The following is a 22,764-nucleotide window of genomic DNA, read 5'->3' on the forward strand; positions in this document are numbered from 1 at the left end:
CGATCTTTGTTCCCTATCTTATCCATCTCGTTACCCGAAAGGGCGTAGATCTCTGCCTCGGCCTCGCCGTCCGAGTTCGGCCGCCGCTAAAACCCGTTTTCTAGATTCGCATCTCATCTTTAATTTCGCAGTTTCACAATTCCATCCCCTTTTTATTACCAACATATTATACACTTACAATGACGATACATATCCTACGAAATGCCTTCAAAAGGCCAATCAATATTAACTTCTCTCACTTACAACGACGATTCCAGTCATCTAAAAAAGTTGAAGAGGCTATCCCTGTTCCTAGCACCGTTGCGCCGTTACCACTGTGGCAACGTTTAGGACCGCTCACCACCGCTGCGCAAGCTTATGCGCGAGCTCAGTCCAAGAATCCTTTAAGAACGCAAGTTGCTACTGCGATTGTTATTTATATCGCTGCGGATTTGAGCGCGCAGTATGTTAGTGACAATGAATACGATCCTAAGAGGACAGTGAGGAATGCTGTTATTGGAGGCGTTGCTGCGATACCCAACTTTAAATGGTAAGTCGAAAGAGTGCAACAGTTGAATCGAAAGACTGACTTGATAGGTTTATTTTCCTTTCTCATAACTTTAATTACTCTTCGCGTCTCCTTTCCATCGCTACGAAAGTTGTTGTTGGTCAGATCGCTTTTACACCAATCTTCAACACATATTTCTTCGGCGCGCAGGCTTTATTGTCTGGCGAGAACATCTGGGGCACTATCGAGCGTGTCAAGGATACTGTGCCAACGAGTATCGTCAACTCGTGCAAGTTATGGCCCATGGTTACAGCATTCAGCTTTACTTTCCTGAGTATTGATTGGCGGCCTTTGTTTCATGGTGTTGTGGCGGTTGGATGGCAGACGTATCTGAGCTTTTTGAATAGACAGGCTGAGATGAAGGAGAAGTTGAGGCATGAAGGAAAGGCGGAGGACGTCAAGGCTGTGGGACTTACAATGGCACAGGCGGCTTGAAAAAAAGTTCATGTTTCAAAAAATGATAGAATTGCTTTTGGGACTATAGATAGATAGATGTATAGAGGAGTTCTGGTTTCGGACAGTTTTAGTTGTTAAGATATTTTCATTTGTTATTAGTATATCCCTCATATAGAGTCTTTTTCTATGACTATCTAAATGACCTGGGAAAATGCAAAGAGTCTAACAAATACACCTCTATAGAATCAGAGTTTTATCAACAGCACTTACTCCCTCACTTAACTTCTTTTCTCAGCTTTCAAGTAAAGACCAGTCCTTCTTATCTTTAGTGCATATGTGCAAGTGCTACAATAGTGATTGGATTCACTCACTTGATTACTATATAGAAGTTCAAGCATATAGGTAAGCATAAATCTAGATTCTTAAAATGTTTAGGAATAAAAGAATTATTCCTTTTTTTTCTTGTCTTTGAGTCGCAATAGAAGTCTTTCTGGTTGGTTGTTGATCTCTCCATTCAATTAACGAGTACCGCTCTTATCTTATCGTCACTATCTTATCGTAGTCCAGATACCGAACCTCAGGAACAGAAAACCACTTACCGTCACTCATACCAGTCATGAAGAAGTCAATAGCATGCGGTGCATGTCGCTCATCCAAGCGCAAAGTAAAAAACATACCAACTTCGACTCTGTATCTTTACTGATCAGTCCCATAGTGCATCCACTCAGGCGGCCCGCCCTGCACACGTTGTCGCGACCGAGGTGATGAGTGTATCTTTCCTCCCAAGGGTACATCCTTCATCTTCAGGCGCAGTCGCTTAGAGCGTATCTCAGCTGATGGTAGAGACAATGATAGCCTCCGTGCAGACCCAACAGCTACGGCAGCCGCGAACCTGGCCACGACTGATCCGTTTGGGTTCTTGACCGATGAGGTGAAAAATAGCTATCTGAGATGCTCATATAAGTGGTCGTTTCATCATATCCCTAATCTTCTCATCGCCATCAGAGAAAGGAGGTTGGATTCTTTGCTTATCTGGGCTATGCTGGCGATCACAGTCAGGTAAAGCGCATCGAAACTTTGTTCACTCGTCATGCTCACCGGTCGGTAGGTTCTCGCAGGCAGCACCACCAGGATACGCAACCCAGGTTGAAGCAAGCAATACATTTGCCGCACATGCTAGAACCCAGGTCCTATCTCTAGTTGACCAACCCACAGTCCATCGCGCCCAGGTTCTGCTCATGTTGACAGGCCATTCCTGGGGTGCTGGCGAAGGCAGACGCGCTTGGGTTTATCTCGGGATGGCCGTCCGCATGGCTCAAGTCCTTGGCCTTTTCGAAGAACTACCTCCCTCAACAACTCGAGACGAGTTCATTGAAGCTGAAGAGAGACGGCGCACAGCTTGGACGTGTTTTCTCATGGACAGCCTCCTAAGTGGAGGCAAAGGACGCGACAGGATGCTCTCAGCCGATAACATGCGTATACAGCTTCCTTGCGACTCTGAGAATTTCAACTTTGGCTCAGTAGTCGTCTGTGAGAGGCTAGATGGCTCGATAGCGGATGGAGTAGGAACAGCAATTGGTATCCGTGCTCAAGGCAACCTGGGCATCGTGGCCTACAGCATGCGTGTGGCCGATGTCTGGGGAGCTGTGGCCAAATGGGCTTGTACACGGCACGACAACAACGTTCCTCCATGGCAAACCCAATCTGATTTCCAGATGCTTCTCGGCCGTCTTGAAATATGGAAGAGCTCATTACCAGATCGTCTTCGTTACGAACTTTTTCTTCTGAGAGCACACAGCGTCTCCAACCAGGGCCAAGCCTACTGCTACATGCACTGCATCTACTTTATGAGCGTTATCTTCCTCTATCGATCTTATCTTCCAGAGGTCGAGATGCAAAGAGCCAGGATAGGTGATAAGGACTGGGACCAATGGTCAAAATGGTCGAGCAAAGAGCTTGTCCAAGTTGCAAAGCAAGTGTGCGATATGCTGCAAGAAATACGTGCTTTTGGTTTGTATTTCCTTCGCGGGCTTGTTCCATGGATCGGCTTCACTATCTACACAGCTGTTGGAACAATGCTGTACTTTTACCACTTTCCTAATCCCGGAGATACCGCTCTCGACATCGACAAGCGACGGGAACATATTGTGGATGGTCTGCTGTTTCTCAAGGATATGCGACAAGCGTGGCCAATGGCTGATACCTGGGTAAGCTTTATGATTTCAACCTATGGGGTGAAAGCTGACTAGAAACAGCGTGAGAAAATTAAGGCAATGCAAATATTTTACAGCAATATCAAGGCCGAAGGAGACTTGGCAGTGACGCCGAGCGAGAGAAGAGAAATGCGCAATGCTATTATTGATTATGGCGCTCTCCAGCCTGATCCCGTACGGCAGCCTGACATCGAGAGCACCGACGAACAAGTAAGCAGACATGGATGAATATCAAGGATCCAGACTGACAATCTATCTAGAGCGCAACAGACGGTGAAAATGACCAAACCACGACTAGCACAAGCGCAGAGTTCATCAACGACCCTATGAATTTCATTGCACCGGCTGATATTGACTTATTTGACACGGACTTCGCATTCGGCAGTAATATGTATGCCACGTTTGCTGATGCTACTCAGGGTTTCTGGGAGAGCTTTCCCGGAAGCATGGATATCCAAGGTGATATGAATATGAATCTCGATCATTAGATCGGATCCTATTTCTTTCTTTATGTTTCTTCTATAGCGTCATTCTTCCCCGCCGACCCGGGAATTGTCACCCCCATGGTGTGACATGACAGGTGGAATGTATGATCAAACCCCCGCGCTTCTCCACGGAATGCATTTAGCCTAAATGCCACGACGTTCATGACAAGAGATATAAGAACATGCAAACCGCGCATGATTGTTACTCCTTGTATCTTATTCAGACTCAACTCAACTCACTTCAACATTTTTAATCGAGATGCCTCAAGTCAGGAACCCAATTCTTCCAGGCTTCAACCCGGACCCTTCTATCATCCGGGTTGGGGATGACTACTACATCGCCACGTCCACTTTTGAGTGGTTTCCTGGTGTTCAGATCCACCACTCTAGAGATCTTGCCAACTGGAAACTGGCCGTGCGCCCGCTAACTCGCAAGAACCAACTTGATATGCGTGGCGAGCCTGACAGCTGTGGTGTCTGGGCACCTTGTTTGAGCCACGACGGCGAGAAGTTTTGGCTAGTTTACACTGATGTCAAGCGCAAGGATGGTTCTTTCAAAGACGCGCATAATTATATCGTCACTGCCACATCTATCGAAGGACCATGGTCGGATCCCGTTTATGCTAATTCTTCTGGCTTCGACCCATCGCTGTTCCATGATGATGACGGAAAGAAGTGGTTTAACAACATGACCTGGGATCACCGCTCTCGCCCAAAGACGTTTTCGGGCATTTTCCTCCAGGAATTTGACCCCAAGGCAAACAAACTAGTCGGCCCCAGGAAGAACATTTTCGACGGAACGGACTTGGCTTTTGTTGAGGGATCTCATATTTACAAACGCAACGGATGGTATTATCTTTCGACTGCAGAGGGAGGTACGGGATATAGCCACGCCATTACCCTCGCTCGATCTCGCAATGTCTGGGGTCCTTACGAAGTACATCCCCAGAAGCATATCCTCACCTCGAAGGATACCCCACACGCTGCACTCCAAAGAGCCGGCCATGGTCAGATCGTCGAGACGCCAGATGGCAAGACCTATGTCGTGCACCTGACAGGCCGTCCCACTACACAGAAACGACGCTCAGTGTTGGGCCGAGAGACTGCTATCCAGGAAGCTTACTGGGGTGACGATGACTGGCTGTATATCAAGAACGGTCCCGTCCCAAGCTTATATGTCGATCTTCCCGCCGCGCGCGATGACACAGTTTACTGGGAAGAGAAGAAATACACCTTCAAGGACACCCTGCACAGCGACTTCCAGTGGCTTCGAACCCCCGAGCCCGAGCGCATTTTCAACATCAAAGATAATCAGCTTGTCTTGACTGGTCGCGAGTCTATCGGATCCTGGTTCGAGCAGGCTCTCGTTGCTCGTCGTCAAACGCATTTTTCATACGACGCCGAAACCGTCATTGATTTTTCTCCCGAAGACGAGCGCCAATTCGCGGGTCTTACAGCGTACTACTGCCGTTACAACTTTTTCTATCTCACTGTGACAGCTCACTCTGATGGTCAACGCGAGCTTCTCATCCTCCGCTCTGAAGAGACCTTCCCTCTAGGTCGTCTCAACAAGCCTTTTACGGAGCCTGTCAAGATTCCCAACGAGGGTAAGGTGAAGCTCGCCTTGACGATTCGGGGAAGCAAGTTGCAGTTCTACTATGCCCTTGAAGGACAGGAGCTGGCCAAGATTGGACCTGTGTATGATGCTTCGCTTTTGTCGGATGAGTGTGGTGGACATCCCAATGATGGAAGTTTCACTGGTGCTTTTGTGGGAGTGGCTGCTTCGGATATCAATGGACTTGCGCTGGAAGCCAAGTTTGATTATTTTGTTTATCGACCTGCTCATGACGATTCAGACCGATATGATATATAGTAGACTTGGGTATGAGGGATGATTATATAACAAACATCATTAATACAATTAACTTTCTACATGATGTAATTCTCAGGATCTTGAAATTGTAATTTGATTTTGGTACATTGATTAATAAATATATCGCTGCATCGGCTTCAAGTTGGCCGAGGTTTGGTCATGAGCCGAAAGTGCGGGGTATTGCGTGGTAGCTTCGCGGTATCAATTCGTCTTTTGCATTAGACATATAGCAGAAAAACAAAAAGACAATGCATTTTCCTAAGCTTCCTCCGGGCGCAGCATACATTCGCCTGTCTAACCCTGCGAAACGCAATGCCCTGAGTCTTCCCATTCTACGAGATCTCAAAGCTCAACTCACCACGGCACTCACATCCCGCACATCAGGCCAACTTCGTCTTCTCCCGCCTTTCAAAGAGCACATTCTTTCCGATCTTGAAGATGCAACGCGCAAAAATGGCCCTGTCCCAGACGTCTGGAACAAATACGGCTGGCTAGTCAACGCAGCCGAGTGGAAGAAGGAACGCGATGGCCTGCCCGATGTTCTCGTGCTTCGAAGCGAAGGACCTGTGTTTTCATCAGGACATGACTTGAAAGAACTTTCTCAACTTAAACATGATGATGTGAAACTTCTGTTTAAGCTCTGCGCAGAGGTTATGAGTATGATCCGGAGGAGTCCTGTGCCGGTGGTATGTCCTATACAAGGTCTTGCTACGGCTGCTGGATTCCAACTCGCCATGACAACGGATTTTCCAATCGCGTTGCCTGATACACAATTTTCTCTACCCGGTGCCAAGATTGGATTACCATGCACGAGTCCGTCGACAGCTGTTTCACGACGTTTACCACCTGGTGCGACGTACAGGTTACTTGTTACTGCTGAACCTATTCCGGCTTCAGAGTATCCTGGTGCTGTTGACGTGGTTAAGGTGTTACCTGAGACGAAGCCAGATGATGCTTTTGAAAGTCGTGTAGCGGCTGTGATTGAACAGTTGGTAGCGAAATCGCCTCAGCAGCAAGCTGTGGGTAAATGGGCTTATTGGACGCAACTTGGTATCGGATCGGATAGTGAGGATGGTGGTGATGGGTATGAAAGTGCGGCGCGATGGGCGGGGAGGGTCATGGCTTTGCATGCAAAGAGTGAGGATGCGAAGGAGGGAATTGAAGCATTTTTGAGTAAAAGGAAACCTGAATGGAAGAGTAGACTATGATGGTAGTCTGTCTATGACGATAATGAATATCTTGGTGTTGAGTCTATTGGCCAATTGATTCTCTTATCTTGTCGCGTCAAATGTCGTCACGAACTTTTGTCGGTCGCCCAAGACATATTCTCTTGGCAGTTGCAACATAACACGGGGGACTTTTTCCAAATGGTCCGAAACGGGCAGGTCTTGTACTCTTGTACCCTGGCTCTGCTTTTACATCTAAACTGTCCTGGGAAGGCGATAGCAAGCTAGGGCCCTGTCGATCACGAAGATCCTGGTATAAGCTTAAGTTGGTGATTGCGTTTATCCTTTTGACAAGAAAACTTATTTAGGTATTTAGACTCGACACGCTCCTCATATTCTTCCCCCTCTCTCCCCTCAACAGTCGTTCTTTTTTCTGTCAATCGTTGAAAAAATGGCTGCCAAAGTCGTTCTGGCCACTCTTTTGGCCTTGGCCCCTCTGGGTCTGGCTGCTGTTGATCCTCCCCGCAAGCCTCATCAACCTACAGGCGACGGAGATCTTCTTCTCACCTTCAACCAGACGAGTCCGAGCGCCAAACTCCGACCGTCCTCTATTAGTGTTGACTGGTCTTCTGCTGGTGGTGACGGAAACTACATCGTCCTCAGCGATGACGGCGATCTCGTTCTAGAGGATATTCTCTCTGAGAAGACCACCAAGTTTGTCACGGCTGATAAGCTTCCCAAGGATCTGCACGAGTACTGGATCAGCGGTGACGCGAAAAAGGTCTTGGTTGCTTCCAACTACACCAAGCAGTACCGCTACTCGTACTTTGCCGATTACTTTGTTCTCGATGTTGAGTCTGGCGAGAGTGAGCCTCTTGTTGATAACCAAATTGGTGATATTCAGTATGCCCAGTTCGCGCCCAACGGAGATGCCGTTGCTTTTGTGCGCGACAATGACCTCTTCATCCGCCGAAGTGATGGCAAGGTTGACCAGATCACCTCCGACGGTGGTCCTGATATGTTCAACGGTGTTCCTGACTGGGTCTACGAAGAAGAAATCTACGGTGGCCGCTCTGCCTTGTGGTGGTCACCCGATTCACAGTTCGTCGCTTTCCTCAGCTTCAATGAGACTGGCGTTGGCACATTCACTATCCCTTACTACATGGACAACGAAAAGGTCGCTCCCACATACCCTCGTGAGCTAGACCTTCGCTACCCCAAGGTCGGATCCAAGAACCCAACCGTTGAGCTCAACATCCTTGATGTTTCCGAGGGCGAGTACAAGCCCGTTCCCGTTGAGGCCTTTGAGCCCGAGGAGCTCATCATTGGTGAGGTTGCTTGGGTTACCAAAGACCACAGCGCTCTCATTTTCCGCGCTTTCAACCGTGTTCAGGATCACGATACTCATGTTGTTGTCAACCCCGAGACTCTCGAGTCCAGTACTGTTCGTGAGCGTGACGGCAGTGACGGATGGCTAGAGCATACTCTTTCCATCTCCTTCGTTGGACCCTTGGGTTCGTCCGGAGATGAGACTTACTATGTTGACGTGAACGACGAGGACGGCTGGAACCACATCTACCTCTACCCTGTCAACGGCGGAGAGGCTATTCAGCTTACTTCTGGCGAGTGGGAGGTTTCTACCATTCTTCACATTGACACTGCCAAGAAGCTTGTCTACTTCCAAGCTTCAAAGAGACACTCAACTGAACGACATGTTTACAAGGTCTCATGGGAGACCAAGAAGCTTACTCCCCTCGTTGACGAGACCGTCCCTGGTTACTGGAGCGCTTCTTTCTCTTCCAGCGGTGGCTACTACATCCTCCACTACCAGGGTCCCGATGTTCCCTACCAAGAGCTTTACACTTCCAACTCTACCAGCAAGCCAGTCCGCACTCTTGTCGATAATGAGCAGTTCTACAAGAACCTCACCCTGTATAACCTGCCCAATATCACCTACTTTGAGCTTGAGCACCCTGATGGTTACACCCTGAACGTCATGCAGCAGTTGCCTCCCAACTTTAACTCATCCGCCAAGTACCCCGTACTTTTCACACCCTACGGCGGTCCCAACTCGCAACGTGTCGCAAAGTCTTTCCAGGCTCTTAACTGGAAGCAGTATATCTCGTCTGACCCCGAGCTTCAGTACGTTGTCTACACTGTTGACAACCGTGGAACTGCCATGCGTGGCCGCAAGTACCGCTCCTTGGTGACTTCTCAGCTTGGCAAGCTCGAGCCTCTTGATCAGATCTGGGCCGCCGAGCAGCTTGCTTCCAAGTTTGATTTTATCAACGCCGACAAGATTGGTATGTGGGGATGGTCCTACGGTGGTTATCTTACAGCCAAGACCATTGAAGCAGACTCTGGTGTCTTCAGCTTTGGCCTCATCACCGCACCTGTGTCTGACTGGCGTTTCTACGACTCCATGTACACTGAGCGCTACATGAAGACCCTTGATGAGAACGAGAAGGGATACCTCGAGACCGCTGTGCACGACGTGTCAGGTTTCAAGAACATTGCCGGTCAATTCAGTGTTCTTCACGGCACTGGTGATGACAATGTGCACTACCAGCACGCTGCTGCCATGATTGATCTTCTCGTGGGCGCTGGTGTGTCGCCTGAGAAGATGAAGATGTTTGCTTTCACGGATAGTGACCATAGTATTGTGTACAATGGTGCTTCGGTCTGGATCTACAAGTACCTTACTGCTAGGTTGTATGATGAGGTCAAGAGACAGCCCAAGGCCAAGGCTTTGACTCACCAGTGGAACAAGAGACGGGTTGAGATCATCGCTTAGATGTGAGATTTTAATTAGAGTTGTATATAATAACATAACGACTTGTTCTTTGATGCTGTTTCACTTTGAATATCTTTTTATGCTGCAGCGTATTATGCGTGATATCCCTGGAGTCTTAAGCATGATAAGGTTGTTGTGACTCGGCATGGGAGATGATCCGGTATCACGAGGCGCAAAGGGTAGAATTTCCGGTAAGCGAATGCTCGTTTACAAATCAATGCGGTCAATTGTTTTTGATGGCTGTTTCATCCTTTGCTTTTATGCAGGAGAATTATTATTTGTCTGAGTCGATATAATGTTGGACGTAAATCAACATGACTCGATAGAACGCGATGGATCACGCCATGGATCGTAGTAATTATTCTCACGTGCATTAGCTTCTCGTCCGATGTCGCTTGTTTAGATTTGACCCTTTTTTCTCAGCCATGTAGAAAATGACGCACTATAAACTTGTAACCAATCGGTTAACAACCAGACAATTGTATCCGCCCAGATTTGCAATTTTGCGGATACAAACCGGAAAAGCATTGCCTTTTCATCCCTGAGCTGAAGACAAAAAAGGGGTCCAGTTTGATGCACGATAACGATAACAATCTCGATGACATCATTATTGCATCTAGACCATGCGGAATTGAAGAGAGCGGAAGTTATTCCTATTACCAGACTACCGATTCGGACCCTTCTAGATTTCTTCGCGGGCGTTCAGTACGGATCACCATCCAGATCTGAACCACATGACCGGGACATGAGGGGTTCAACACCACATGTGCCTCTCAGCGACATATCAATTCGTTATCTTGCATTAACGTCAACTTGTAACATTAGAAGACGCCATCGAATGTTTGATGTGCCTCGAATAGGTAGGTCGCCGATAAGCCACAGTAGTAGTTAGTCAACCCCCTTTTCCGTGACAGACGACGAAAAACAAAGGAAAAACTAGTGTCTGATTGCCATCGTTCCGATGAATCTACCTTGACCAATAAATTCACGTTTTTATTATTATCGTTGTTAGTATCACTGGTACGTAATAGTGGATTGATCGTTGTTGTTCCCCGGTAAATGTCTTCCGGTTTCGCAATTGATGGAGGCTTTGGATCTTCAGCTAGGTATAGCACACCTTATGAGCACGGTCTAGTTCTCTAATTATCACAACAATTATACATCAGCTGAGTGAACTACCATGTAGAATGTACGCTTTGGTATCGGACTGAATACCCATTATTATCACGAATTTCTCAAAGAGGCATCTGGTCCGCAAGTCCAGATGAACCAAACGTTGACTCCTTGTAAATGTGGCTTGCCAAGTGATACCGGACTCATCGGCTACTGCTTCTAGCGAACCGTCTTCGAATCTACTTGGTCAGACACACTCTTTGACACGTTGCTTAGCGTCTGACTCGGCATGCCGCTAGCAAACTTTATGTCTGCAGAATCCATGTCCAACAGCATCGCAACATACGCGAAACATCACAGATAGAACAGTTCCGATATTTGACCGGGCTGAGGCTGATTCAGATACCCAGTTTTCCCACGTGTAAACCCTGCTTGTGTGCATCACTGGGGGACACTTAATGCAGGTGTTCCTCCCACCACCCCTGACTTGGATCTGCAGATCTCTTTACACTCTTTTTTTCTTTTTCTTGGTTCATGCTGTTAATGAGCTTGTTTTTTGCTTGATTGGGCCAAGACCCGTTCTGTTTATGATCGACTGGTATACTGAACAGTCGCAAACATGAGTTCACTTGATACGGAGATGTGGATTTGGTATGCCCTGACGCTCATCGTGGTCATCTTTAGAATGTATGTGCAAGTTGAGGTTGAGGGAAATCCGGTACTAATCCGTCATAGGACCTCGCGTCGCATGTTGTTGGGGTCATTCAAAGGGTTGTTGGCAGATGACTACCTCATGGCTCTGACAATGGTAAGTCTTTTTCTTCTCTCGCAGACAAACAAATATTGATTGTTACAGATCACCTATACCGCCCTCCTGGCCGTCGTCAGCGTCCTCGGCCATACACCAACCAATCTTATCGACCCATCTCTCAACATAAAGCTCACACCCGAGGACATTAAACTACGCGAATACGGATCGAAATTGGTTCTCGTCACCGAACACATGCAGATGATTACCCTTTGGGGCGTGAAAGGATGCTTGCTGGCCATGTACAGTCGTCTTACGTGCGTTACTCCTCCAAGGCTACTAAACAGCAAGGGCTAACTGTTATCAGGCTGAGTTTAAAACAAAATTTCTTGGTTAAGCTCGTGGCTGGCTATGTCATCGTTGGATTTGTGGTGATGCAAATCTTGTGGTTCGCTGCTTGGTGTCGACCTTTCAACCACTACTGGCAGGTTCCTCCAGATGACTGTAAGAATTCAAACACAAGATCTTAGGAGACTTTGACTAATGAACTACAGTGAACTGCTCCGCTGAAACAAATCATATGATCACAAACGCCGTTATCAACATTTCCTCTGATATCATGATTATCATCCTCCCTATGCCAGTCTTTTTACAATCCCAACTACCACTCAAGCGAAAGCTCATTCTTTGCGGTGTCTTCGCATTGGGTATCTTTACTGTAAGTCTATCCATCTATCAGAGTTTGCACAGACTCACTGACACAACTCAGATCCTTGCAGCCACCATGTCCAAGATCTACAGTCTCGGCGACCCCTATGGTATAGACTGGTCATACTGGTACATCCGCGAAGTCTCGACCGCCGTCATAGCAGCCAACCTCCCTCTCACCTGGACCCTCCTCCAACGCGTCTTCCGTCTCGGCTCCTTCAGCGCACGCTACGGTTACGGCAAATCATCCAACCAACGCACTGGCGAAGGAGGCACGTCTCGTTTCCGATCTGCGTATGGAAATCTCAGCAGCATGGATCGAAGACCTAAGCGACCCCCGTATGTCGAACCTGGTATGAGTTTGAACGATAGCCAGGAGGAGATCAATACGAAGGATATTCCTTTGAAGATTTACCAGAAGAATGAGGTTACGGTTAATATCACGACTGAGGAGGTCAAGCCTAAAGATGATCAGAGGACATCTTCACCGCCTGGACGTCCGGACTTCCTAAGAGAGGCTACTTCCCATAGTAGTCTGGAAGGAGACAAGTCAACGAATGACATGGAGCTTGGAGTTGTTACAAAGGTTTATCATGGAGTTTAATGGATGATGAAAGCAGAAGAAGCGTAGACTTGGATATTCAGACTTCTAGAAATAATTATAAAACACAAACATTTTGATTAATCACAATCTTATTTGTATTACTTCAATCAATTATTCCTATTTTCGTATCTTGGTGCCAAAGCCTGGTTCGACTACAAGTCCCCTACCTGTGGTGCTGACATTCGCGAGCACACAAACGACACACTGGCTTACGCGCTTGATTGCATCACTGATACATCTTCTATGGCTATCTGCTACGAGGCCATCAGTGGGTTTGTACGCCTACTCAGTTTGGACATGCAATTCGTTGGACACCTCCTTATAATTTAGAACCCAGACCGTGAGATTTCGAGTATGCTGAGGAGTGGTACCCCATTTCACAACAGATTGTTGATGAAGGAAAGGTTGAACCACCCACGGTGGAAGTGAGGAAGGGTGGTTTGGGTGCTGTTTCAGAGGGCATGGAACAGGTTCGTCGGGGTTTGATTCATGGGAAGAGACTTGTCTATCTTATTGCAAGCTGTTGATCAATCGATACTGTATGGCTTTCTTTGTTGGTTCCCAGATAGTACCCAGCTCGTTTTTCCCCTATAACTGTTTTATCATGGTTCAAGCTGTCCTTGAGTCGTGACTTCTTCAGACATGATAAGATGGATGAGGCCGGAACAGTGTATTGTTGCTTTAAATAGGCAATGTTTGAGGTATCCTTTTGTTGTTGAACATGCCAGTGGCCGCAACGATGGTGTAACCAATTGCCAAGCCCACAAATATGGGCGCCCAGATCTTGAAGTACGGCCAGGGGCGCTTCTTTTCGTCATGGAAAGGGGGCTTGAGTTCCCCTTGGCCTGATTCTTCCGGCATCTTGTTTTGGGGGATCTTAGAAAGTAGTTAGTTATGATGGAATATAGGTGGTTGTTTGACTTGCCCACTTAACTTGTTGCAAAGTTTAACCAACGATCTTGGTATCCGATAAATTGAGAGTTAGAAATGGAAGGACTCCGTCGTGTACTTATATAATTGTAAATGGAACTTGGATGTCGACAGAATGTTGAATATTTTTAACTCCATAGTCGGCTTGACAGAATGGTCATGAGATCACAGCAGTGAAGTTAACCCTACAAGCACCCGGCATTTCTCGAGATAAGACTTCTGTAAAGTCTGTCCTTGCAAATAACAAACACGCACGGCCTGGGAAGGTTCATAACATTGGAGCTTTAGGATGTAATACTTCGGATCCTAAAAGTCTACCCTGAAGTAATATGGACACTCTTATCAATTCCGTCTCTCATACTTCTAAGTAAAGTTTTCAACATACTTACGACAGGTATCAATGATAACACTGACCTCTCGGTACTTGAGATTACTTCTTTTAGGTTTATGCATATCACTATCCCAGCCATTGTGATCATAAATGATGACTGTAACACGTTCTACTTCACCGTCGTATCTCTTTCGGCATACCGTCATTGCTGATCTCTTAGCCTCTGTTTCTAGGCATCAACACTAACTGCAAGGCATACATGCCGGTGTAGTGCCGTTTTATGCGGGAGTATCCCATTGGTGTATGTCTGTAAATAACTAAGACATTGCTACATCTTCTCGTTCTTTTTTCGGTCTGACTGCCTACACCGAGAAGCCTCAGGAACTAAAGCGACCAATCCAAGGTTAAAATAAAGATGGCCAGACACTGAACTGTGTTCATTTAGGCAGGTAAACGAGGTTTCTGGAAACAAAAGAACCATATGGAAAAGATAGAACGATTTAGACGCAAACTCAGAACTTAATCTGCTAAACCATCTTTTGCCAGAACCAAAACATCAGGGCGACTTTCTCCAACACTGTCTCCAATGATATCTGCTCGAGACCTACTACCGTCACGGTCATCGTGTCATATCCTTGTCGATGCTTACATCAACACGTTCGAAAAGGTGCTTCGTATCTTACACATACCGACCTTTCTGCGCGAGTACGAGCATTTTTGGTGTCAGCCTTTGACCTTTCGGGCTCTAGAGGTTGAAGAGCCTTTTTTATGCAAGCTTTCCATCGTCTTAGCCCTCGGGTCAACCGTTGTTTCTGATTATTCCCTAAATTTTGCATCACTTCGGAATCAGACTTCTTCGTGGATATCATACGGCAAGAAGTGGCTTGCAAGACACATGAGTAGTGCCCACCGATCTGATATCAATATGGCACAGATTATTTGTCTGGTGGCTCTTGTGCGACATGTACATGACGACGATACAGAGCATTCTGAAGGTTTTCACATTCATCCGGGGAACTTTGATCTAGCAAGGATAGGTATGCAAATGGAGTTTCATCGTGACCCTTTACTACGGTCACCAGATATGCCGGCTCTCGAAGTTGAGACACGTCGTCGTTTGTGGGTGACTATGGTTGAGCTATCGCTTCAGCACAGTTTGGACGAAGGACTGCCTTTTTCCCTTTCACCCGAGAGCTTCGACTGTAAGCCTCCTTCCGACATAACCGATGAAGAGCTGGAATCAGGTCTTTCATCGGTGGGTCCAAATCACAAACTGGAGACTCTAACAGCTTCCACCATTTTGGTTTTACTCTCGCGAACTCAACATCTTCGTCTACAATGTCTACACCTGGCCAATTCACCACGAGCGTCCAAATCATACAATGATAGCAATTACCTCGCCTCGGAGCTTTACTCCGCACATCGGGACAATACGAATATTCTTCGAGACATGGACAAGAAACCTTCCGGATTCCAGCTCCAACTACTCCAGACATATACTCTGGGGTTCATCCGCGCCCTTCATCAGCCTTTTGTTGAGCAGGCTACTTCTCAATCCCCATTTCACTACTCCCGAAAAGTCGTTATGGAGACCGCGATGCGCGTTCTCACCTGACCACCCAATCTAGGATTGATAGCTGGTTCTGAAGACCGAGATATGCAAGTCCATGAGACGGATCCTTGTGCATCACTTCGTATTCACGGTCAGGGTTATTTAGGTCGCGTTCAACGACAGGCTGCGGTGTCATTGTCGATCAATATCATCAGTGATTAAGAAGATGGTGTTTTTGGAGCCAGTTGTGGTGCTTCGTGGAGGAAGACATATAGTGTTATCCATGAAACTTTGTTGATAGTTGAACATCGGGTGAAAGTGTCGTCTGGGACTCATGGTAGGAAGGAGTTACTCTTTCTAGCTGCTGCCGAAGCCTATATTAAAAGTCTTCTGAGTGATCTGCAGCAAAAAGATGTTGACGATGCGATGTACCAAGCGATAGATAGGGCAGTCTGCTTGTGTTATGAGGCTGTTGATCAAAATTAACGGCAGTAAGGATAAATCTAAAGTCTTGGTGTCTGTATGAGCCTCATAGCAAACATGTCAAATCATTATCAATTACACCCAAGATCCCAACAGTAGCTAGTGGGTAGCAGACGAGTTGACCTTCAAGTTTTAGATGACAAAAATAAATAGGCTAAGAAGTATGGTCTAAGTAGTATAAAGTGGCCTAATAATTTAGTTTCTTATGATCCTGGGTTATGAGTTTGCACGTCGTGATCCACCCCTTCTCGCCGCCAACTTAATGGTAAAAGGCAAAGCAGCATTGAGAACCTCCCACGCCATTGTTTCCTCATAGTTCGGAAACTTCAACACGGTTCCAGGCTTGTACCCCCTGTACACCTTCTCGATATCGCTCATCGCATAAGGCCATAGATGTTTAAGCAATACACCCTGGGTAGTTTGCATTGCACCCAACTCGTCCCACAAAAGACTTCCCAGTATTCTCACAGTTCCATCGTAGCCGGGAGTCTCATGATCTTGTTCGCTGGGAGGCTCCTCCTCTTCCTCTCCGTCTTCTCCTATCGATCCATATTGTGCGTCAACGGCAAGAACGAACTTGGAGGCATTTGGCTCGAGATATGACTGTATCGTGGCCTCGTCAATAACTAGGAACATTCGATGGTGGACAGGAAGATCTGGTAAGACGCTATAGAATTTCCTATACCCATGTTAGTATGTTTATGAATACCATGCCGTGCTCCAGGCAGGCCTCTGTGATTGTGCCTTACCTTTTCACATCCTTTATAGTTTGCTGCTTTCCATTAATCCAGTGGATTTTGCACTCTTTCCGCACATCGTTGATATCTTTCTTTCCCAGTCCCCAATCAGCGATATCAACTTCGAATTTCGTTTTGAACTCGTTCCACTTCTTGTCGTCATGCTTGTGGCACAACCGAAAGACGGCAAAGCCTTTCACACGTGGTAGCGGCCGTCGAGCGTACTCAATCCAGCGATCCATCGGGGGCTCTGAAGGACCTCTCAGTTCGTATCGAGCTGTCGTCTGCGCATCGATGTGACTGATGCATGCGATAAGGAGACACCTGGGGTCATTTATAGATGGTTGAAATGAATTGCCCTCGCGCCGATAATACTCGTACGTCTCCTTTTTGTCAAGATAGCGGACTCGTTCCTGGTAATCTTCTATCCGCCAGTTGATATTGGCAGACCACGAGATCGGGTCCTTGCGAAACTTTCTTTTGTGGGCAGCCGTTAGCGGTTCGCGATCTTTAGCGGAGGAACTGTCGCCTTTGTAGCCGTCCGTCGGCATAAAGATCATGTAATCCGCTTCAGCCGTGTTTCGACCTAAATCGTCTATCTTGTCCGCTATCTCCCTCTGCCTGGCATCAACTTCGGTCTCGTGCGAAGATTTATAGGTACCCATCTCAAGTACCAATGGTTCTCGGATACGATCAATGTGATCAATGACCCATTGATGAGCACTGTCGCAGATGCAATCGTAATGCGCCCTGATGTACTGATACCAAAGGCCAGTCACTGAGACTTCTTCGTACACCTCGTTTTTTGCTTTACGCTTCGCGTTAACAGCTTGCTCAAACACTCTCAGATGATCCCATATCAGGTTGTAGGTTGTCCGTAGAGCATTCTTAGTTCGTGGATGGTTGAGATAAGCGAAGACGTCTAAAACAGCGACGAAGTACTGACAAGCATCTCCGAAATTCTTAGGATCGTCGAGTTGCAACTCTTTCCATCGTCTTTCAGAAAGAGGTGGTATACCTGCCCACAATCTAGACTTCATTGCATGAAGCTCTTTGGCAACACGCCAAAGGCGCGCCGAATCCTCGTGTGAACCGATACGGATGCCGATCCAGTCAAAAGTCGATCTTTGATCAATATTAAATGGTGCAGGCGCCCAGTCAGTGAATGGCTTGCTCATGTTTCTGGCCTCCTCAGCGGTGAGTAGTGGCCGAGATGTTTCGCGGTCACCAGGAAGATAACCGTGCATAAGAAACTCCAGGAAATGCGGGATCGTCTGAGGCTCCATAATCCTGTCAGTTATCCAAAGCCTATGATGGCCGCCGCCAGACTGTGGAGGAACAAGATGACTGAAGTCGGTAGGGTGGTCGCTATGTCGTATGTTGCTGCTGCGTTTGTCGGATTCTGGTTCTGGAATGTAGGTAGGTATACCACGAGCGGTCAAGGCTATTTCGAGCCGAAGCAGTGGCTCAGCATGGCGGCGATTGGACATTTTGGACTGTGAAGCCTAGTGATGTACTATATAGTTACTGTCTTGTAGGCGCCCGGGGGAAGATATTATCCCGGTGAAGACTTTTGTATACATAGAGATAAACAAGAAGTAAATAACGCACGCCCAGAAATGTCGAGAAGAGTTTGATGGAAAGTGTTGGTTGTGATAAAACTGGGTATAAAAGGAGTGTTGTCAACCAACACAGATATTAGGGTACCAGAAAAGTTGACCGGCAGAAGCACAAGAGACAGAATTAGTAGATCACTTTATGAGACTTGGGGTATGATACTAGGTCATTTATTTGTGTATCCTAAAACTAATAGGCTATTATTTCTGCTACCCACAGACAGAGTAACCTTTCCTGGCCAAGTCTGAACCCACTCGTTCCAGGCACCACCAGGCAAAACAGCCAATTGAAGCACCAACTCCACAAGATATTGCAAACTTGAGTCAAGCAAAGAATATGCCAAATTGAACCGCCTGGGTATAAAAAGGCCACTCCCATCTACAATTCCGAAATACCCTGAGTGTTTATCAAGTCTCACTTCCTTATTCGACTTCAGTACAAGTCGTAGATGCAGAGTGGAGCTGCTTCACGTCAGGTTTGATCATTGGCCTCACGCCATATATCATGATACTCGTGGCATCTATGCCTCTATTTTTCAATTTATTTCGTTTCTTGCTATGACGTGAAAGCTATAAAATAGAGCTTATGATGTTAATTATGGGGGCGTTTGTAGAGACAGCATAATTATTTATGTATAGCAGATTTATATGATCCCTGGTTATAACGCCGTTGCATAAAGACTGTATAACAGTTTCTAGAGTTTCAGCGTACCTAGTTTATGAATGGCCAGCATTTTTCATTTCGGCAGTTCCAATTCGAAACGTCTCGCCTAAGAACCGCTTGACAAACCGTGACCATCACTCGTAATAGGAGTATTCTATTATTGCATTTTGTGAAATTTGTTTCATTAGAACAAATACCATTGGAAAGGCCTTGGGTATTGAAGATCAACCAAGCTCGACTGACAAAAGAGTAATACTGCTTTTCTGCAGAAGAAACTCCATGAGAGCTCAATTACCCTAGAGCAACAGACGTTATCTTATCGATAACTGATCTTTCTTGGTAGCCAATCATTGCCTCTCGAGAGGAAGCCAGCATTCCTCAGGTCAGCCTCAAAGCAGCTCAACTCCACAAGCGTTACTAAAAGGGGCAAGACAACTCCATTTATCTAGACAGTGACATCACAAGGAGGAACCGTGATTCGGTACAACTAATTATAGCATGAACTAATATCGGCACTCCGGCACTTGGAGGCTTGGGACTAACTCGAGTTCCCATTAGTTGGGTATCAACGTTGCATTTTTCACTCTTCCTTTCAGGTTACCAATTATCAATTAAGGTAGTAGAGCTTGTATAGCGTTAAAACATTTACCGTTTATAGAGAAATGACGCTTGGTTTGGTTACCTCTCTCGCATTCGGAGGAAGCGAAGACGCTAGAACCCGCAACGTAGTGACAATAGCTCGTATCCCATAATTCTTTGACTGCCATGAGGCTCAGATCTCGTAATGAGGTGCCGATCTGTGGGGTTGAGTCAAGAGATTAATTGCTGCAACATGACCTCGCCTTTAATAAATAACAACCTCCATCTCCTTCTATCCAACCTTCCATTCACATCACATCTCATTCTATCTCTCTCAATCAACATTTCCTATCTTTATTCACCATGCATTTCAACACTCTAACGTGTGTGCTGGTTGGCCTCGTCGCCCACTCATCAGCAGTCCCGACAAAGCGCGAAGCCGTCAACAGCTGTCTCACTCAAGCTAAAGTCCCCACCGACGCACAGGGCTCTCAATCATGGAAAGAAGACGGTACAGCTTACAACCTGAGACTTCCATTCGAACCAGCTGCCATTGCAGTTCCCACTACTGTCGCTCAAGTTTCCGCTGCCGTTGAATGTGGCGCCAAACACGGCGTTGCAATCAGTGCCAAGAGTGGTGGCCACAGCTATACCTCTCTAGGCTTTGGTGGCGAAGATGGCCATCTCATGATTGAGCTGGATAGAATGTACAGTGTCAAAGTGGCCAAGGATGGCACCGCAAAGATCCAACCTGGTGCTCGTCTTGGACATGTCGCTACTGAGCTCTGGAACCAGGGCAAGCGAGCTCTCGCTCATGGAACGTGCCCTGGGTAAGTCCTCCAAATCTCTCCTAACAAGGATCATCCACTAATATGTCACAGAGTTGGTCTTGGTGGTCACGCCCTGCACGGAGGCTACGGCATGGTCGCCCGCAAGCACGGCCTTACCCTCGATCTTATGACCGGCGCCACAGTCGTTCTCCCCACCGGCAAAGTCGTCCATTGCTCCAAGACCGAAAACTCCGATCTTTTCTGGGGTATCCGTGGTGCGGGCGCAAACTTTGGTGTTGTCGTAGAGCTCGAGTTCCAAACATTCGCTGCGCCTGAGAAAATCACCTACTTCGACATTGGCCTCAACTGGGACAAGAACTCAGCTCCCCAGGGTCTCTATGACTTTCAGGAGTTTGGAAAGGGCATGCCTGCCGAGATCACCATGCAGATGGGTGTTTCCAAGAACGGATACAGCATTGATGGTGCTTACATCGGTGACGAGGCTAGCCTGAGGAAGGATTTGCAGCCTCTGATCCAGAAGTTTGGTGGTGTTCAAGTCACTGCTACCACTGTCGACTGGATGGGTCTTGTTACTCACTTCGCTGGTGCTGGAGTCAATGTCAACCCTACCAGTCCTACATACGACGCACACGACAACTTCTACGCCAGCAGTCTCGCTGCTCCCGAGTTGACCCTCAACCAATTCAAGTCTTTCGTCAACTACGTCTCCACCACCGGCCAGAGCAGCAGCCACTCTTGGTGGTTGCAGATGGACATCACCGGCGGAACCTACTCTGCTGTCTCTAAGCCCAAGCCCAGTGACACCGCCTATGTTCACCGCGATACCCTCCTCCTCTTTCAATTCTACGACAGTGTTGCCGCGACTGCCCAATACCCTTCTGATGGATTCGGTCTCATCAAGGGTTTGAGGCAGAGCATCTCCAACTCTCTTAAGGAGGGTACTTGGGGAATGTACGCCAACTACCCCGATTCGCAGATCAAGAACGATCGGGCCACTGAGATGTACTGGGGAAGCAATGTTGCCAAGTTGGAGCAAGTCAAGGCCAAGTACGATCCTAAGAACTTGTTCCGCAACCCCCAGTCTATCAAGCCCAAGGCTTAGAGTTGGTGAGGGTTTCATGATAGATTTCCATTTTTCTTCAACTAGACTAGAGCACTATAGACTTGATATTTAGCGGTTTTAATAATAATCAACTTGTACAAACAATGATTGCAATCCAACTCGCTCTCCGTGTCAATGATAGCCTCGCCTGAGACAGGCTCTTTCTTGTTTGCTTTAGTTAGATATCTAAATGTATGGGGAAATGTACAAAGAATAGCATGAAGGTATGGGCTTAATCTCCGTGAACTATTCTGGGTAAGCAGCCGGCTATAGCCATGCCAGCATACTGGCGGTTGGGACCGGAGTTTCCTGCAGACATATGTCACAGGTGGACTGTCAATGACTTGGTTAAATGAAACCAGTCTCACCTGATGATATTTATCAAATCATTTTAAAAATGAATTCTTTCCTGACGAGTCACTCGGTTATCTGGCTTGACCCCAGTCTAGCTGGCACCAAATCATGCCGTTTTACTTGATGAGTCTACCAATGCATTCGTAATGGTGTCCCATTTCTGACAACGACAACTCTTGTAATTCCGAATATCCTGAAATGTAGTTGAAGTAGTCGTCGCACAAGTTCCATGATAATTGGACGAGGGATCAGAAAAGTGCCCGAGGCTAAAGTGAAATCTTGGCCATTCTTTAATTTAGGCAGAATGCAATCTGCAAGGATCAATCATTCGTAATCCGGGGCATCATGTTCCATCTATCTCAATCAGGCTAGACGTGTCGGTACCCGGCCGGATGTATTCAACCCGAACGAATCTCTAAATCCTAGATAGATCTCACCTTTTGCTTTTAGACTCTACGTCGTATCTTTGGTCTTGTTACATTTCCCAATATCATATGTTAAGCTTAATTTGCTGATCGACATATTAGACTGTGTTAAGAGAATCTCATTTTGATAGTGAAGTTGCTTTGTAGTGGGACCACAACTGGCGGTCATGATGTTCTACGGTGTGGTCTGCCAAGATCAGTTATCCCTGTGATAGGATGTTATTAATAGTCTTGCTGATATAGTACCAAGACATGGGATCCTCGGTAGTCGTCTTCGGCATGAGATGAAAATCCGGAAAGAGATTAAAGTAACCGTCATCATATCACTTGTCCCACCTTTTCTTTTTCGTCCTTGAAATGACCTGTCTACAATTTATCCACATGGTTGCAACATTGACAAACAGTGCACCACCGGTCATACCAGTTCCTCATTCTCTATCCCCCTCCTAATCAAAGTGAACTGGCGAGATGCCAAGACGTAGTCTCGAGAAACGGATGAAGGGAGCTAGATATTTGCTTTTAGCCAGAATAAAGCAAGAAGGTGTGGCCATTC

The 22,764-nt window shown here is 46.8% G+C and overlaps 9 protein-coding genes across 9 annotated transcripts; 8 read left to right on the forward strand and 1 right to left on the reverse strand.

Annotated features, from left to right (window-relative positions):
* Positions 1 to 179: 179 nt before the first annotated feature.
* Positions 180 to 982, forward strand: FSST1_012373 (Mpv17/PMP22 family protein; the record flags this gene model as incomplete). Its single annotated transcript, XM_083235592.1, has 2 exons — positions 180 to 529; positions 577 to 982. The coding sequence occupies 2 exons, from the start codon at positions 180 to 182 to the stop codon at positions 980 to 982; spliced, it is 756 nt and encodes a 251-aa protein (XP_083082069.1).
* Positions 983 to 1,559: 577 nt separating this feature from the next.
* FSST1_012374 (transcription factor domain-containing protein) lies at positions 1,560 to 3,644 on the forward strand (the record flags this gene model as incomplete). The annotated part of the gene is made up of 5 exons (XM_083235593.1): positions 1,560 to 1,607; positions 1,659 to 2,002; positions 2,052 to 3,150; positions 3,199 to 3,366; positions 3,417 to 3,644. 5 exons carry the CDS (start codon positions 1,560 to 1,562, stop codon positions 3,642 to 3,644), a joined length of 1,887 nt encoding a protein of 628 aa, XP_083082070.1.
* Positions 3,645 to 3,900: 256 nt separating this feature from the next.
* Positions 3,901 to 5,514, forward strand: FSST1_012375 (glycosyl hydrolases family 43-domain-containing protein; the record flags this gene model as incomplete). Its single annotated transcript, XM_083235594.1, has 1 exon — positions 3,901 to 5,514. The coding sequence occupies one exon, from the start codon at positions 3,901 to 3,903 to the stop codon at positions 5,512 to 5,514; it is 1,614 nt and encodes a 537-aa protein (XP_083082071.1).
* A 248-nt stretch (positions 5,515 to 5,762) lies between these two features.
* Positions 5,763 to 6,722, forward strand: FSST1_012376 (ClpP/crotonase-like domain-containing protein; the record flags this gene model as incomplete). Its single annotated transcript, XM_083235595.1, has 1 exon — positions 5,763 to 6,722. One exon carries the CDS (start codon positions 5,763 to 5,765, stop codon positions 6,720 to 6,722), a length of 960 nt encoding a protein of 319 aa, XP_083082072.1.
* Positions 6,723 to 7,131: 409 nt separating this feature from the next.
* FSST1_012377 (dipeptidyl peptidase IV N-terminal region-domain-containing protein) lies at positions 7,132 to 9,474 on the forward strand (the record flags this gene model as incomplete). The annotated part of the gene is made up of 1 exon (XM_083235596.1): positions 7,132 to 9,474. The coding sequence occupies one exon, from the start codon at positions 7,132 to 7,134 to the stop codon at positions 9,472 to 9,474; it is 2,343 nt and encodes a 780-aa protein (XP_083082073.1).
* A 1,732-nt stretch (positions 9,475 to 11,206) lies between these two features.
* On the forward strand, positions 11,207 to 12,647 carry FSST1_012378 (uncharacterized protein; the record flags this gene model as incomplete). Its single annotated transcript, XM_083235598.1, has 6 exons — positions 11,207 to 11,274; positions 11,323 to 11,395; positions 11,444 to 11,652; positions 11,703 to 11,839; positions 11,890 to 12,053; positions 12,105 to 12,647. The coding sequence occupies 6 exons, from the start codon at positions 11,207 to 11,209 to the stop codon at positions 12,645 to 12,647; spliced, it is 1,194 nt and encodes a 397-aa protein (XP_083082074.1).
* Positions 12,648 to 14,833: 2,186 nt separating this feature from the next.
* On the forward strand, positions 14,834 to 15,523 carry FSST1_012379 (fungal specific transcription factor domain-containing protein; the record flags this gene model as incomplete). Its single annotated transcript, XM_083235599.1, has 1 exon — positions 14,834 to 15,523. The coding sequence occupies one exon, from the start codon at positions 14,834 to 14,836 to the stop codon at positions 15,521 to 15,523; it is 690 nt and encodes a 229-aa protein (XP_083082075.1).
* Positions 15,524 to 16,159: 636 nt separating this feature from the next.
* On the reverse strand, positions 16,160 to 18,170 carry FSST1_012380 (uncharacterized protein; the record flags this gene model as incomplete). Its single annotated transcript, XM_083235600.1, has 2 exons — positions 16,160 to 16,622; positions 16,693 to 18,170. 2 exons carry the CDS (start codon positions 18,168 to 18,170, stop codon positions 16,160 to 16,162), a joined length of 1,941 nt encoding a protein of 646 aa, XP_083082076.1.
* Positions 18,171 to 19,902: 1,732 nt separating this feature from the next.
* Positions 19,903 to 21,432, forward strand: FSST1_012381 (chitooligosaccharide oxidase; the record flags this gene model as incomplete). The annotated part of the gene is made up of 2 exons (XM_083235601.1): positions 19,903 to 20,369; positions 20,421 to 21,432. 2 exons carry the CDS (start codon positions 19,903 to 19,905, stop codon positions 21,430 to 21,432), a joined length of 1,479 nt encoding a protein of 492 aa, XP_083082077.1.
* Positions 21,433 to 22,764: the final 1,332 nt, after the last annotated feature.

The sequence above is a fragment of the Fusarium sambucinum genome, chromosome III (genome assembly GCF_050947815.1).
Source record: "Fusarium sambucinum isolate potato_lamoka chromosome III, whole genome shotgun sequence".
Classification (NCBI taxonomy): domain Eukaryota; kingdom Fungi; phylum Ascomycota; class Sordariomycetes; order Hypocreales; family Nectriaceae; genus Fusarium; species Fusarium sambucinum.